Source organism: Gasterosteus aculeatus, chromosome 4, assembly GCF_964276395.1.
Source record: "Gasterosteus aculeatus chromosome 4, fGasAcu3.hap1.1, whole genome shotgun sequence".
In the NCBI taxonomy this organism is placed as follows: domain Eukaryota; kingdom Metazoa; phylum Chordata; class Actinopteri; order Perciformes; family Gasterosteidae; genus Gasterosteus; species Gasterosteus aculeatus.
The window spans coordinates 35818166-35832418 of record NC_135691.1 but is presented as its reverse complement, the minus strand read 5'-3'; the positions used below and the strand labels follow the sequence as shown (position 1 = coordinate 35832418).

Below are 14253 nucleotides of genomic sequence, written 5' to 3'. Positions count from 1 at the left end.
GCTAACGAGCTCTGCTAACAATGCAGCTAACAGCATGCTAACAGTATGGGGAACTAATGTTAAAATTAACATGTTAACATTAGCTCACGCTATTATTAGCAATTACGGTTAGCCAGTTTAGGGTTGAAACGTTTTACTTTCCTTAATGAGTCAAATAGTGAATATTTCCTAATCTATACCTCTTAAATCCAGATGAAAATATTGTAGTTTTGATTATTCATTTTCATCTAAATCAGTTTTGACTTAATAAATCAAATTGAAAACCCTACAATGCTGTTTTCGATATTTCTGTTTCAAAGACATTGAAAAACATTTATACGACTTCAAGATATTCATTTATTTACACATTTTTTAAACACTTTTTGAGCATTTTGAATGCAGACAATTGACAACACATGTTTGTGAGTAAAAGCTAAGGAAGAGCCAACAAAAGGTGGAGAAAAGTCTTCTTTTTGATACGGGACTCGATTCATTAGCGACCGGCCTCAAGAACAATGAATAATATAATCAGCATTCTTTAACTTTATCCCATATTATTCTCACTTCAAAATGCCACCAGTTTATCCAAAGAATGAAGTAATTAGCTGCTTGTATGCTAAGGGATTACTAAGGGGGGTTATTTGCTTTTGAAGGGATTCAAACCCCCTTAAAGTGGATACTTTTAAATGAAAGTTATCAATTTTTAATATTTTAATATTTCAATTTTTCATTGAAAAAAAAAAGACAAATTTCATTTTTTAATTTTCATTTCAATTCTTGTTATTATTCATTAATTATTTATGGTTCCTAGAGTTTCACTTTGTTCCCTTTTGCTCCTTTTCTTCGGGAACAATGCAGAAAAAGCCCTTAATACCTCCGAAAATACAACAAATTAATCCCAAAATTACTCATTAAAAGGACAAACCACTTTAATATTTCCTTACCTCCAAAAGGGAAATCCCCGAAAAACACCTTAATAAAAAATAAATGTTTTATGAATTGATGATGACTTCATCCTGGTTTAAAGACTAAAGGATGTTTCCAGGGATTCTTTAGATATTTAACAGGTTAACCAGACTTTCAAAATTATGACAAACTGATATAAGGACCGTAATATATCATAATCTTAATGATTTAAGATTCCTTTAAATCCAAACAGCCTCTATAATTAAGAAATGAATTATAATAATATTGAATGAGTAAACACTTATCAAACACGTATCACACTGATCATTAACAGATATGTTTGAATATGCGTTTAAATCTGCTAACCGGTGTTTTTTGAGGCATTTCTTCTTTCCTCACAACACATTAAAGCTGCTTTCAGGGTCCATCAGGGATCAAGTGTTGGTTTTAAGGGGTTTGTTCACTGATCTTCAGGTTAGACAACAATCATCAGGAGACTCACAGCTTAAAACTATTTACACCAGATGGGCCACAGTATGTACAAAACCAGAGAAGAAGAGTCTCGGACCCTTATCCCCTCAGTCCTCCGTCCAGCGTCAGGGACCCAAACCTGAAGGAGAGACAGTCACATGATGCGGTTAGCCTAGCTTAGCACAAACACCGGGATCAGATGGAAACTAGGATATGAACACATTATAAACCTGTGAATATCTGCTGTTTCAAGGTTATTTTCATAACTTCATTATTAATAGAATAATAATATATTTAAAATATATATATACAGTATATATATATATGCACATATACCTCCAGTATTTAAAAATAATAATAATAATCTGATTTTTAACCTTTTAAGAAAACACACTTTTATTTGATTTATTTATCTGAAAAACTACATTTAAAAAGACTTAATTTAACTAATTTAAGCATTTCCGGTGCCTTAATTGAGCTGTACTCCTTAATCCGTTCAGAAAAGAGAAACTATTATTCATTAGCTACCCAATGTTCAGGCTAACAGCTCCCCTCCGCTTCCAGTCTTTGTGCTAAGCTAAGCTAACCCGGTGTGGGGGTGCTGACCTCTCGAGGAAGTGGTTGTTCTCTGCCAGCTCCTTGCTGACTTCGTCCATCTCCTCCTTCAGCTTCTTCATCCTGGAGAACATCAACGAGGTCAGGCAGGCGGTTTAAACAATCCTTTTAAATAGTAAAATACGTTTTCACCCAACTAAGATGAATAATTATTGCTTCAATGGTAACAGACGGATTTAAAAGGGTTTTAAGTGATGTAGAGTGAGTACAGCGCTCACCCGAGAGTCATCTCTACTAGTGTGTTCTGACTCAGGTACGCCTGAGGCTTCATGCCACTGGACACCAGAGGAAGAACCTTCTGAGGCAGATGTTCCTGCAGCTGGAGACAAAACGAATTATCAAACACATTTCATCGAAATTTTAACATGAAATAATGTATTTGAAAGGAGCTTTAACACAATCATGGGACCAGGTGAGTCTGCTTTACAGTCAATGACCAGGTGGGTGTGGTCTACCATCATGTGACCAGCTGGGTGTGGTCTACCATCATGTGACCGTGCTCTACTGACATGTGACCATAGTCTCTGGATGGAATTACTCTGATAACCAGTAGCACCGTAAAGAATCCCGATGTGTCCTTTAACTCAGTGGTTCTCAGCTGGTCTGGCTCTGGGACCCACCATCACCCCGTAATCACCCAAATCCAGGAACATTCTCAACTTCTTAAATGTATTTAATGACAATATGGTGCAGTTTGAACCTGAGAACGGAGACAGAATACGTATGCCAACACAAAACAAGTTTAATGAAAAAACAAAACAGCCAGCTCTTAATTCTAATTCTTATTTGCCCAGGCAAAGACCAGCGACCCACTAAAAACGGGTCCCACCAGAATCACTGCTTTAACTCATAACTAATATATTGAAAATCAGGCACTTCCTGTCTCAAAGTATTTTACTTCTAGACTAGATTGGGGTCGCCGTGGCGCAGGGGTTAGAGAAGGTGTGCTGGGAAGCACAAGGTTGTTGGTTTGAGTCCAGGCTGCCCCATGTTCCATGTCGAAGTGTCCCTGAGCAAGACACCTGACCCCTAATTGCCCCCCCCCTGCCAAAATGTGATAAAGCCGTGGGTTTAAAGTGTAATGTAAGTCGCTTTGGATAAAAGCGTCTGCTAAATGACCTGTAATGTCATGTCATGTAATGTATTAGGGCGGCGGGCCGGGGGGACGCAGGGCGGCGGCCCCCGTTTCTCTGTACTAAAGGTGGCCACACTAATACACACAGATAGTGTGCGATAAGTCAATCTATCGGATCAAGAGACAGGACTACTTGTAACACCTTATTGCCCTACAAGGAGCTGCGCTCCATAGATGCTGGTTACTTGTGGTTCCTATGGTTTCAAAAAGTAGGCTGGGGGCCAGAGCCTTCAGTTATCAAGCTCCTCTTTTGTGGAACCAGGTTCCACTTTCAGTCCGGGGGGCAGATTCGGTCAGCTCTTTTAAAGTAAAACTTAAAACGTTCCTCTTTGATTGTGCCTATAGTTAGGGCTGGCTCAGGTCAGCCCGGACCAGCCCTTAGTTAAGCTGCTGTAGGCTTAGACTGCCGGGGGACTTCTTAGGACACACCGAGCTCCTCTCTCTTTCTATAGTAATTCACATCTCATTAATGCACATCACTAATTAAATTCTACTTCAGAGTTCATGGCCTTTCTCCCCTCACAGGTTCCTTTTTCATTCAGATTTTGGGCGATATAAAATAGAATGAATTGAATTGACCAGGTGGGTGTGGTTTACCTTGATGGCTCGCTCCATCAACATGGTCACCTCCTTCTCGATGCTGATCAGCTGACCGGACAGACCGAGCAGCTGCTTCTTCACGTGATGAACCTTCCTTAAAACACAAGAGGCAAAATACTGTTAACTCTCCTCACTGTTGCTAGGCAACGGGGGCGGGGGGGGCGCTGTCTGATGATGTGACATGAACGATGAAAGGATGATTTACTTCAACCACTCTTCACTCTTTGAGATGAAGAGGCGATATTTCATGGCGCACTCCTCTGTAAACAGGGATCTGGCTTTAGTGGCATGAAGCACCAACTTCTGCCTGTGAGAGACAAGGAGCACACACACACACACACACACACACACACACACACACACACACACAGGTCAGGACTTCAAAATAAGAGCTCACAGGAAGAGCTCCAGACTGCCCTCTCCAGGAAAACGCTTCCGTCAAACTGTACATGAAGGTTGCTTGTGGTTCTTAGATGCACATTACTGATTATAATGCATTTGATTGTTTAACACAGCGATTCCCAAAGTGTGGGCCGCGGGCCCCTGGTGGGCCCGAAGATTTAAGGCGTGGATGGCGAGGGGGGCGGCGGGAGCGGATGCACCTCGCAGCATCGACAAGCCTGAAAGCACCGTCTCCACCTCCCCACACCCCCACATCCACCCCCATCCACCCCCATCCACCCACCCCGAAGCCAAACGTTTGACTGCAGCATCTTATGCGCTTTATATTCCGATGTGCCGTATATATGAAAAATGTTCTAAAATAGGTCGTTCATTGACGGTGCGTCTTATTGTGCAGAAAACACGGCACATGAGTGCCGGAGAAAATGGTTTACAAAACATACATTGTCGGTTAATACATTTTTAGTCGGTTAAATTCTTAAGGTCATCCCTAGTTTATGTTTTGATCAGAGTTGTGATTAAAGGTTTGGCGGGCCGCGGCATTCTGGAGTTTGGGAACCGCTGGTTTAACACATTTAAAATGTAACGTAACGACATCACATGAAGCCCTAATAAAAGGAAATAATCATCACTATGACATCGTACAGATCAATGAACATACTTATCAAACTTATGGATCTGTTCTTCGTTGTACGGCAGACCTAAGAACAAAAAGCAGTATGAAGCAGTGTAATAATTCAAACATAGAGATCATATTTCTCGTAAATTACTTATTATACTTTTTATTAATACCACTACTATAAAAATCATCTTTTGAATTACGTTAATATGGTATTTATTATAATACTACTTATACCTAGTACCTTATATTAATCATAATACAAACTATAATAATGATAACAATACTACTTATACTACGAAATATAAATGTATTATTCATCATCATAGTTCTAACGTTTATTAATTATTATTACTAGATATTTATGTTTTTTATTATTGTAATAATATTCTCTATATATCTTATATTATTATTATTTACTATCCCATTTATTTGATATAAACTAATAATAATGATTGTTATTACAATCATTTATTTTTTAAGTGCAATAATAAGATGATGATGAAACTCACGTCTCTCAGCTTTGTCCTTCTTGAACTGTTGGTAGATGGCCGTGATGGCGTCCAGCAGCACTTTGATCTTCTCCACGCTGTCGAGACAACCTCAGCGTCACACATCTAACACAGGACCCATACTTGTGTATGTACACATATATATGTACAGTGTGTATATACACATCTATATATGTACAGTGTGTATATACACATCTATATATGTACAGTGTGTATATACACATCTATATATGTACAGTGTGTATATACACATCTGTGTACAGTGTGTATATACACATCTATATGTACAGTGTGTATGTTCACATATATATGTACAGTATGTATATACACATCTATCCTCACTTCCTGTCCTCGGGGTGCGTTCCCACTTGCTGAGTCCAGCCGTCGGTCAGCAGCCCCCCTGAGGTGAATTTACTCTTGATGTCTTGTGTTGTTCGTTCGATTGGCTCCAGAGATCCAGAGATCTGGAGACAATATGCAGCATGTATGTCATATAATACAATGTAATCATATGTCACTAAATACTAAATAGTTATTTACTACAAAGAGACTTCAACATAAAACAACCCGAGCGGCTCATCAATGAAACATGTGAATGTTATGAGAACTTCACATAAACAGGGGCGGGTTTAGCAGCATCCGACCAATCACAGACAAGGACCCGTCGGATGTCAGCAGACACCCTCCAGGTATTCAGCATCCGTTACCACGGTGATCCACCAGGGAGGAAGCAAGTATCGGCCCGAGGGTCACTGACCTCACTTCCTGTTTCCTTTACTACACAGGATGTGATGCGTACACGAGGCGAGCGCTCACCCTGAGGACCTTCTTGTGCATGTCGCATATCTCATCATACTCTGACGACATCACGTTGGCCTGCATCAGCGCCTCGAACCTGCTCAGAGACGGGAAGTCAGTCAACTGGTGCTGGTGGTGTGACTGGTATTGGCGGTGTAACTGGTATTGGGGTGTAACTGGTATTGGCGGTGTAACTGGTATTGGCGGTATAACTGGTATTGGCGGTGTAACTGGTATTGGCGGTGTAACTGGTATTGGCGGTGTAACTGGTATTGGCGGTGTAACTGGTATTGGTGGTGTAACTGGTATTGGCGGTGTAACTGGTATTGGGGTGTAACTGGTATTGGCGGTGTAACTGGTGTTGGCGGTGTAACTGGTGTTGGCGGTGTAACTGGTATTGGCGGTGTAACTGGTATTGGCGGTGTAACTGGTATTGGGGTGTAACTGGTATTGGGGTGTAACTGGTATTGGCGGTATAACTGGTATTGGCGGTATAACTGGTATTGGCGGTGTAACTGGTATTGGCGGTGTAACTGGTATTGGCGGTGTAACTGGTATTGGCGGTGTAACTGGTATTGGGGTGTAACTGGTATTGGCGGTGTAACTGGTATTGGCGGTGTAACTGGTATTGGCGGTGTAACTGGTATTGGTGGTGTAACTGATATTGGGGTGTAACTGGTATTGGGGTGTAACTGGTATTGGCGGTGTAACTGGTATTGGCGGTGTAACTGGTATTGGCGGTGTAACTGGCGGAGCTCACTCACAGCTGCTCCGTCTTCTCAAGGATCTGAGTGCAGAAGTTACACAGGTGGAAAACCTCCGACTTCTTATGTAGAATCTCGCTGTAGTCCTCCTTCATCAGCTCTCTGCACACACACACACTCATTATATATATATATATATATATGTATGTACATATATGTATATATGTATATCAAGTTAAAAAAAAGGGAATATTGATTAACTTTTAAATATTTTAGGAATTAAATTAGAATAATGTTATAATTACTAGAAAATGATTTTATTGTTAGTATTACTTTAGAAATACGTTGTAAATGCTACTAAAAAAATGAATATATTCTTAGAACATCTGTTGCGAATAAAGATAGAATAGAATGGAATAGAAAGATAGAATAAAGAAAGATTTTTCACTGAAACGGTCAACGATTGTTCCGTAATCAAACAGAAGAAGAAAAAGACGTTTCAAAGGAAGTGACCTGAACGTAAACAGGAAGTGAGCTCACATTAAACCTCGAACTCCTTTGCGAACCAGCTCCTGATACACCAGCAGAGACTCTGAGGTCTTCCACAAGTGTCCGACGTCGCCCGCGAACGTCTGAACAGCAACGAGGACAACGAGGACAACGAGGACAAGGAGGACAAGGTCAGGACCGCCATGGTTCTCGTGTGGAGAACAACGCGTGTGTTTGAGGCCTGACCTTTGCGTAGCTGGCGTCCAGGTCCAGGTCGTAGCGCGGCTGCACTTTGGGAGGACTCGCTGTGGAGACACGAGACATTACGCTTCTCTTCTTCTTTGTTGGTGTTAAAATCTGGAGACTGAGCACTTTAGTACGTACTTTATATTTTCCGCATTGTAAATAATATAAAAATAGATGTATGTATGATACAATGAAGCAGAGGCAGAAACACATTCCGTTATAAAAGGAAGCGAAAAGCGTCTGAAGCATCGTGGAATCAAACGTACGGTCTTCGAAGATGAGTCCCACGGTGGCGACGGACTCGCGGCTGACGAGCATGATGGGATTATCTCTAGAGGACTTGGGGAACATCTTGGCTTGGCGGTTCGGGTCCAGGACCAGGCGGCGGCCCTCGTACAGGAGCTCCTGGTTGTGCAGCGGGATGCTGGTCCGGCGGGACAGCAGCTCCTGGAACAGCGCCGCCCTGTTGGACACATGAGGAACAGCTCTTATCAGACGCTGAACCCTAACAAATTAATTAACATTTTTAGAATAGACAAGAACAATTACAATTAAAAAAAACATATATTTATGGGATAAAGTAAAAATATTTTGAGATTAAAAATATAACTCTAGTATAAGAGTAAAAATATATTGAGAAAGAATAAAAATACTAAATGAATCAAAAATATTTTTGAGAATGCAGTAAAAGAGTTAATGACATCCTGGTGAATAGGATCTTATTTCCTGTGTTAAACCTGGTGTCAAAGTCACGCTCACGTGTTGTACTCGTGGATGTAGATGTGGTGCAGCGTCGCCTGCTGCAGACTGAACACGTAGACCACCGTCCGGTGGAGGATGTCGTTGGTCTCGGCGAAGAACTGGTCGAAGCCCCAACACTTCTCCTGGTCCGCCTCCAGGATGTTGGCCAGGACCGGAGTGAGGAGGCTCTGGAGACCCCTGAAAGACCAGAGTCCAGGAGAGCAGGGAATATATCTTAAACCATTCACGATCTGTCCTCTGATGAGGGACAGCGTCTTCTATGTGGGACTGTCTCCCCCCTTCGTCTAACTAAAGGCCGCCGCGTATTTCTGCGTCTTTACGCGTCGACGCACTGGTTTCACTTCCTGGTTGTAAAGTCTTCGATTCACCTGCAGAACAACAGGTGGAGTCACGTGTTTGAAGACGACCTGGAGAGTCACGTCTTTGTGTGTGGAAGTCGCTGGTTGCTTTATTTATTGATCATAGACTTTATTGCCCCGTGCATCCACACTGCTGCTTTTCATCACGGACACATTTGTCCCGTATTTTCCTCCACGACTTTGTTCCTCTCGAACTCCTCGCGAACTCCCTCCGTGAATCCAACCCGCTTCTAAACTCGCCAATGACGACTCGTACAAGTGCTCATATTTACGCATTTATTCAGACAAAAGCACTTCAATCTGATCCGTTCTCTCGTAAACGTTCTTCCTTTTAATAACGGCCGTATTGTGCTGTGAAAACGGAGACGTGAGACTCTAAAGGACGTAGTCAGAGACCAATCACAGCCTGCTGCTGCAGGAGGCTGCAAAGCTTTAGACGCTAGTCTAGAAAAATGGGTCGACGCACGCAAGGACGCAAGGAGGTGTGAAAAGACATGCGAGGGACACGCAAGGGACACGCAGGGGACACGCATACATGATACTGTGCAGCAGTACGAACATCATTCCTCTGCAGTGGAACGTCTGTAAGCAGCGTGTGAGTAAATGGATCAAAGGGACAATGATGTGTCTTATTACTTGGACAGACTGCAGGACACCGGCATCTCGGTGCTCCACTCGATCTTCCCGTTCTCACACTTCTGGTGTCCGGAGATCGTACCGGACGGTTTCTCCGTGATGATTTTATACCTGCGGGACAAACCGCCGGGTCAGTTTCCTGTTTCATCTGCTGCGGCTGGAGGAGCGGCGCCGCGGGACCCTCACATGACTTCCTTGTTCCTGCGCGGCCCCTCGAAGGGCCGGAAGGGCAGGCTGCCGGTGGCGGCGTGGTAGAAGGTGACGCCGATGCTCCACAGGTCCACCGTGGCCCCGTACTTCTTCTGGTGGTCCTTCCTCAGCACGGCGCGCTCGTACATGTCGGGGTGCTGGAAACACAGCAAGAGGAGCAGGTGAAGAGGACCTCAGCTGGACACTAGGGACATGCCCGAGGAGGACGGGGGACACTAGGTTCTACTGAGGCGTTCTACCTGACCCATGCCCCCCCGCCCGGCGTGCCCCCCTCACCAGGTACTCCTCGGTGCCGTACAGCGACACAAACTGCTCGTCGTCCTCCAGCTCTCGGGCGGCTCCGAAGTCGGTGAGCTTGTAGACGGAGCGCCCGTCCTCCCCGATCACGCGCATGATGTTCCCCGGTTTGATGTCCCGGTGGACGATGCCGTACTCCCTCAGGTGGTTCATGCCCGCCACTGAGGAGAGACACAAACAGCCAATCAGAGGGCGGGATACACGCGGGCTAACGTGAGGTCAAAGGCCGTACTGACCCACGTCGTGCAGCACCAGGAGGAACTCGTCCTCGGGGAGCCCGTAGGCGTTGGAGGACTCCTCCAGGACGGTGTAGAGGCTCCCGCAGGGACAGTACTCCATCACCAGCACCTTGTGACGAGTGTTGGACTGAGAGGAGGGGACGAGATGAGACACACCTTCATTCACCTGGAAGGGACTCATGTTAGCATAGTTAGCATTAGCATTGCAGCCTGCTGATGACGAAGCTGAAGAGGTTCAAGCACCAAGCCCAGACAGCCAATCAGAGCAGAGATGCTTCTCATGAAATCAGCGAGCAAAGCGGTTACCATGGAGACCATGCAGCATCAGAGGAGCTCTAACATAAAGGGGTACTTAGCAGAGGATAACAGAGAGAAGCATCTTATGGGCTCTAGAGGGTTAAAGGTTCATTATTCATGCTGACTCTGCAAATCAAAAACATACTTGCAAGCTACACAAACCAAACACTGTCACCACGGTAACGAGGACAGGCCACCCACCTCCTCCTCCACGGCGAAGAGCTTGACGATGTTCTTGTGGTTGAGCTTCTTCAGGACCTCAAACTCTCTCATCTGGACGTCCAGCGGCCTCAAGAAGCTCAGGTTGTTGAAGACCTTCACGGCGTAGAGGTCTCCGGTTTTCTGTCCGACCACAAACACGTTTATGCTGACAGCTGGTTGGGATGAGACAGACAGGGGGGGCGGGGGCCAGTTTCCCGCTCACTGATTGGCCGTCGGGGCCAGATGAGTCAGGTGACCCTACCTTGTGTCGGCCGCGGTACACGTTGGCTGTGGCTCCCTGACCCAGCAGGTCTGAGATCAGCCACAGGTAGTTGGTGGTGCTCTGCATCGTGACGGCTGGAATCGATCCTGACGACAGAGACGTCCATCGATCAATACTTTCCCATGCGATGCCTATCGGATATCGTCTCACACAGGACGCGCGCATGATCAGGAATCAGGAAACATTTATTGACAAAATATGTCAAACATACAAGGAATTTGTCTTGGCGGTTGGTGCGTGACGGTAGACAGTGTGACAATAGACAACAAGACAGCAGTGCACAAGTAACAAAATAAATAAAGCCCAGGAAACAGAAGGAGTCCACAATAGTGACGGGGGAGTCACACAGGGTGATGGGGGAGGGTGGGGCTCTGTTCCTCCTGAAATCCACAACCATCTTCACTGTCTTTAGAGCGTTGAGCTCCAGGTTGTTCTGACTGCACCACGACACCAGATGGTGAGACTCCACCTGTAGGCGGACTCGTCCCCACCAGAGATCAGTCCAATGAGGGTGGTGTCATCCGCAAACTTCAGGAGCTTGACGGACTGGTGGCTGGAGGTGCAGCTGTTGGTGTACAGGGAGAAGAGCAGAGGGGAAAGAACGCAGCCTTGGGGGGAACCGGTGCTGATGGTCCAGGAGGCTGAGACATGTTTCCCCAGCTTCACGTGCTGCTTCCTGTCAGACAGGAAGTCTGTGATCCACTTGCAGGTGGAGTCGGGCGGTGCAGCTGGGAGAGTTTGTCCTGCAGCAGAGACGGGATGATGGTGTTGAAGGCAGAGCTGAAGTCCACAAACAGGATCCTGGCGTAGGTTCCTGGGGAGTCCAGATGCTGGAGGATGTAGTGGAGGACCATGTTGACAGCATCGTCCACAGACCTGTTGGCTCTGTAGGCGAACTGCAGGGGGTCCAGGAGGGGGTCGGTGAGGGACTTCAGGTGGGTCAGGACTAGCCGTTCAAAAGACTTCATGACTACAGAGGTCAGGGCGACGGGCCTGTAGTCATGGAGTCCTGTGATCCTGGGCTTCTTGGGGACAGGGATGATGGTGGAGGCCTTGAAGCAGGCTGGTACGTGGCAGGTCTCCAGGGAGGTGTTGAAGATGTCAGTGAACACCGGAGACAGCTGGTCAGCACAGTGCTTCAGGGAGTGAGGGGAAACGGAGTCCGGACCGGCTGCCTTACAGGGATTTAGTCTTCTAAAGAGCCGGTTAACGTCTCTCCAGAATAGAGAGGGTCGTTGCTGGTGGGGGGGGGGGGGGGGGGGGGGGTGATATAGATGAAGAGGCGTGAGCACCTGATGGGCTGGGGGAGGGAGGGGAGGGAGGGGGACTGGGGCAGGTTGGTGGAGCTGTGGGGGATGGGATCATGACATTGTCTTTCAAATCTGCAGTAGACCTCATTGAGCTCGTCTGCAGGCGGAGGTCTTTCATGGAGCCCCCCTCCCTCCCCCTTGGTTTAGTAGTCAGTAGTTGGTGAGGTGTTTGTCTCCAGACCGAAGCAGAGTCACTGTTGTTGGAGTTTCTCAGAGTACAGTCGTTTAGCATCTCTCACCGCCTTGCTAAACTTGTATTTTGCCTCTGTGTACAAGTCTTTGTCCCCGCTCCTAATCTCGCCACGTAAAGCGTACTGACGTCATCACGTAATCGTGACGCGGCAGTGGGAAATTCCCGTTTCAAAGGCCCGAAACAACAAAAACAAAAACCTTCATGTCGGTCAAATAAATACCGTCTTCAGATGATAATAATGATAATTATGATGAGTTAATGTTGAATGAGACTGAACCTGCTGCTGATTAACGAGAAGCGATCTTTGATTACCGTATAAACACGTCATTAACTGTTAATCACGAGCCAATAATGAAGGTTAACTAGCTAATCGATAACACAGCGCAGATACAGACGAATATCTCATTTATGTTGTTTTAATCGTCGGTGTGTATGTCTCAAATCTGTTTTATGTCTTCACTTTCTCTTTGCGGAAATGCACAAAAACTACACGACATTTGAAACGTGCTAACAAGCTAACCATTTCCCCCGGGAACACGTCGCGCGACGTACCGGAAACTGTGCTGACTTATTTTCACGCGTTATAGGCGTTAAAATGATTCGTTTTTCGTGGTGTTTATTTCCTCACCTTATTCTCTGCTGCGGAGTCCTCTGCTTCCGCTGTCTCTCCCCACGTGACGGCAGCCCTCCAATCCGCGCACGAAGGAACACAAAGGGGGCGTGGGTCCATTACCGTAACAGCCGCAATACACGAGCACTTCTTTATGCTACGAGTAAATAATTCATCATTAGGGATCAAAATGTATTTTATACTCCAATCATCCGCATCGCAACAGAAAGTATTAATATAAGCATTAATATGAATATAAACATTAAGGACAAAAGAACACAGAAAAGGAGCAGGAGATAAAAACGGTACTGAGAGCGGTTACTACGGTAACCTACCTGTCTCCAGGTAAACAGGCCGGTTATACAACACTGAATTTTAAGGATAGAAACATTTGTTCAAAGCTGTTTGGATTCAGCATTAAATCTCCAGACAATAATTTACTATAGCACTACTTTTAGATTTCAAACTTTTAAAAAGAAAGTAGACTATAATGTTATATTGCTGCCTTAAAATGTCCATATTACTGACTTTAAAAAGTCAAGATGATGATGCATATTTAGTTTATAAATGGTATTATTTTTAAGACAAGATGGGTTTCAGCTTCTGCTCGATTGTACAAGAACAAGAATCCCAGCTGTGACGTCACAACAAACCCAGAACACTTGGAGACAAAGGTGCTTAAAAAAATATATAAAACGACATTTGTACTTTTCTTTGACCTTTTCGAACTGTAGAAATGACGGAAACCAGAGACTTTTTTCAGCTTCGCATTTTGGGAGTGAAACTGCCGAGCCTCCGTAGCGACCGACGTCGATTATAAAATGAGATTCAATCAGATTATGTCAAATATTCCATATAAAGAAGACATGAAACAAGCCGACAATAAGACATGCTTTTACTCGTGAACACCCTGAAACTTATATGATGATCATGAATCTTATTGGTTCCTCTTAAAATGTGAATTAGTACTTAAAAAAAAAAGAATTCAAGCTTTTGAATTAAAATGTTGATTCCTTTCACATTTATCAGATTCATGGTTAGTGTGAATCAAACCGCTTTCTTTGACATTCTGTTGAAGATGTTTAAAAAAGGAATAACGTGACGAAACAATTTATTTTTGTTCTTCTGAACAAAAGAAATTAAAAACTTCACTCTGAAGGTTTGAAGCAAAAGTCCCGTAAAGTGCAGCTATGGTTCCACATGTTCTAATGAATAAATGTCCTCAAGTGTCCACATCTGTCCACGACAGCGGCGCCGACCACACAGCGTCTTCCAGTCGGTGTTTGGCGCAACGAGTCGGTTTGATTTCTTGTCGAGATTATTGAGACTTTTCTGGTTTTAGCCTCAAAAAAGTAAAAAAAATGTCGTAAAAAATTCAAA

At 44.6% G+C, this 14253-nt stretch overlaps 1 protein-coding gene across 8 annotated transcripts; it reads right to left on the bottom strand.

Moving 5' to 3' along the window:
- Positions 1-312: 312 nt before the first annotated feature.
- Positions 313-13143, bottom strand: tbk1 (TANK-binding kinase 1). Of its 8 annotated transcripts, none has more exons than XM_040174187.2 (21): positions 12892-13143; positions 10740-10846; positions 10478-10618; positions 9977-10106; positions 9720-9901; positions 9420-9580; positions 9234-9344; positions 8236-8415; positions 7743-7939; positions 7477-7535; positions 7282-7373; positions 6802-6903; positions 6056-6134; positions 5582-5703; positions 5240-5316; positions 4770-4809; positions 3912-4013; positions 3704-3800; positions 2190-2290; positions 1963-2034; positions 313-1495 (listed from the first exon to the last, which is right to left on the bottom strand). In XM_040174187.2, exons 2-21 carry the CDS (start codon positions 10824-10826, stop codon positions 1456-1458), a joined length of 2172 nt encoding a protein of 723 aa, XP_040030121.1. In that variant the 5' UTR covers positions 10827-10846; positions 12892-13143; the 3' UTR covers positions 313-1455. The 8 variants fall into 8 exon arrangements, with proteins under 8 accessions (XP_040030121.1, XP_077957016.1, XP_077957017.1 ...); XM_078100890.1 differs by having other exon boundaries at positions 9977-10145; positions 12892-13004; XM_078100891.1 differs by having other exon boundaries at positions 8236-8424; positions 12892-13004.
- Positions 13144-14253: the final 1110 nt, after the last annotated feature.

Coding starts and splice junctions, on each gene's coding strand:
- tbk1 (XM_078100888.1), bottom strand. CDS start 10,826: ATGCAGAGCACCACCAACTACCTGTGGCTGATCTCAGACCTGCTGGGT. Junction 6,904..7,281: donor AAAGGAGTTCGAGGTTTAAT/GTGAGCTCACTT, acceptor GTGTGTGTGCAG/AGAGCTGATGAAGGAGGACT. Junction 1,496..1,962: donor AACAACCACTTCCTCGAGAG/GTCAGCACCCCC, acceptor TCTCTCCTTCAG/GTTTGGGTCCCTGACGCTGG.